Source organism: Triticum dicoccoides, unplaced genomic scaffold (genome assembly GCF_002162155.2).
Source record: "Triticum dicoccoides isolate Atlit2015 ecotype Zavitan unplaced genomic scaffold, WEW_v2.0 scaffold173417, whole genome shotgun sequence".
Classification (NCBI taxonomy): Eukaryota; Viridiplantae; Streptophyta; class Magnoliopsida; order Poales; family Poaceae; genus Triticum; species Triticum dicoccoides.
In genome coordinates, this window is record NW_021222550.1 from 1 (window position 1) to 1,938 (window position 1,938).

At 48.9% G+C, this 1,938-nt stretch overlaps 1 protein-coding gene across 1 annotated transcript; it reads right to left on the reverse strand.

Moving 5' to 3' along the window:
* Positions 1–5: 5 nt before the first annotated feature.
* On the reverse strand, positions 6–1,741 carry LOC119344558 (wall-associated receptor kinase 2-like; the record flags this gene model as incomplete). The annotated part of the gene is made up of 2 exons (XM_037614953.1): positions 729–1,741; positions 6–76 (listed from the first exon to the last, which is right to left on the reverse strand). Coding segments are annotated over exons 1-2 (1,044 nt in total), but the record flags the coding sequence as incomplete, so codon positions are not given.
* Positions 1,742–1,938: the final 197 nt, after the last annotated feature.

The following is a 1,938-nucleotide window of genomic DNA, read 5'->3' on the forward strand; positions in this document are numbered from 1 at the left end:
TAGCCTCCCAGCCTGTTTCTGCAGACCCCGCCATTTGTGCAGCGATACAGTTGGGGGAGCTTGCATTCATCAATGTCTGAAGAATTAACACTTGGGGATGTTAACGAATTGGTAATGACAGTTTCTCCAAAACGTTTTCTACTACCATTTCATCTAGTTTAAAGCAAGCGCTGGAACACAGAATCAAAGCAAAGCATTTGAATACCTTGAAAGGATGGATTAGTGCACATCTATGATTCTAACACTTTGAGAACCAGAACCACTAGATAATCACATGTTCCCAAGAAAAGGAGAATTGGTTGAGCCCAACTTTCACTTTATTTCTTTGCTGTTTCTCTTCTTGTTGTAAAGAGTGTATCTTGTTGACTTATTAATGTGAAAATAGCGTAGAACAATTGTTCTACGGTTTGCAGTTGAAAAAAAAAACTTTAAAGCAAGCACACATATTTTTGCGAGATGACAATTATATTTTACCAAATTTACGGTTCTTCCACTAAGTTAATCTTGCTTATAAAATTAATCTTATTTGGTATACTACCTCTGTAGCGAAGTACTTGTAGTTAGGGGAACTTGTACAGAAACATGTAGAGTCTCCATAACGCCTAAGCATGAACTAGTTTCCTCCAAGTACAAGTATTTCGAGGGAGTAGATAAATAAATTGATGATGGAACATGCATGCATGCATGTGGATAAATAAATTGATGGATGAGTAAGCACGTTTATGTACCTTTGCATCCGTGCTCCGGATCATGCAGGTAAGGATTACCATGAAAGCCTTTGGAACAGTTGCAGATGTAGCCTGGTCCGTTGAGCGAGTTGAAGCACTCAGTGTTGTTGCTGAAGCACGCGTAGGACCCAGGCTTCTTGCGGGCTACGTCGCACGTCTCGTTCCCGATGGCCCAATCCACGACGAACGGCGCCTGGCCGCCGTTGTTGTTAATGAACGCCGGCGAGGTCGCATAGGTCGTCGAGAAGGTGAAGCTGGACGAGTCCATGAGCACCGCGTAGCTGCAGCGGCTGACGTTGTGGATCTCGGTCGTGTTGAAGCCAGAGTCGAACTCCACGTGGTAGTACTGCAGCCCCTTGGGGATGGCGGTCTGGCAGCACCCTATCCCGGAGCAGGAGCCGTTGCTCAGGGTCGACCTCACATCGTCTCCCCGGCACATGGCCACACACCCACTCATGTACTTGTCGCCGCCATCGCCGAAGTCGCCATCGTCGCCGTTGATGTACGCCAGGGTTTGGCAACCGATGACCGTGAACTTGTTGGTGGTGTCAGAGAACATGTAGGGTGTGCCTGCGAAGTCCAGCGACCACTCGTCGCGGACCATCTCCCGAGTGGTGGTGTTGTAGCAATAATAGGAGATATCATTCAGCATCCGGGCCTGACCTTGCTGCAGCGAGACGCCGACGACCTCCACGTTGCCAGCTGCAAATGGCCTGTGGCGGCCACCATTAATCCCTGTCTCGTTGCAGGTCAGGCCGAAGCCGTTCATGGCGCAGTGGCCGTCGTCGTCACCGTCGTCGTCGGGTGAATGGACGATGCCGAATGGGTAAGGGATGTCTACGCTGCCGCATTTTCTTTGGCACTTACTGCTAGGTTGTGGCGATGCTGCTCCAAAGAGTGGGAACATTGCGGCAAGCTCTGCGGCGAGACATAATAGTACTACAGGTACAGCAGCTAATCTGTGGAATGGCATGGATGGTGTTGGGGACGGCGTGGTCTGGGTTGGGAACGGCGTGGGCTTGCTTTGCTGCGTTGAGGACGGCGTGGTCTGTGTTGCTTTATAGTCGTTCCAACGAAGAAATGACGCCAGAACGTTCATGATAACTACTACCTCGGCAAAGAAATTATGAGAGCGTTTAGATCACTGCCTTAGTGATGTAAACACTCTTATATTTCTTTACAGAGGGAGTAGTTTTGTATCCCCTTGATG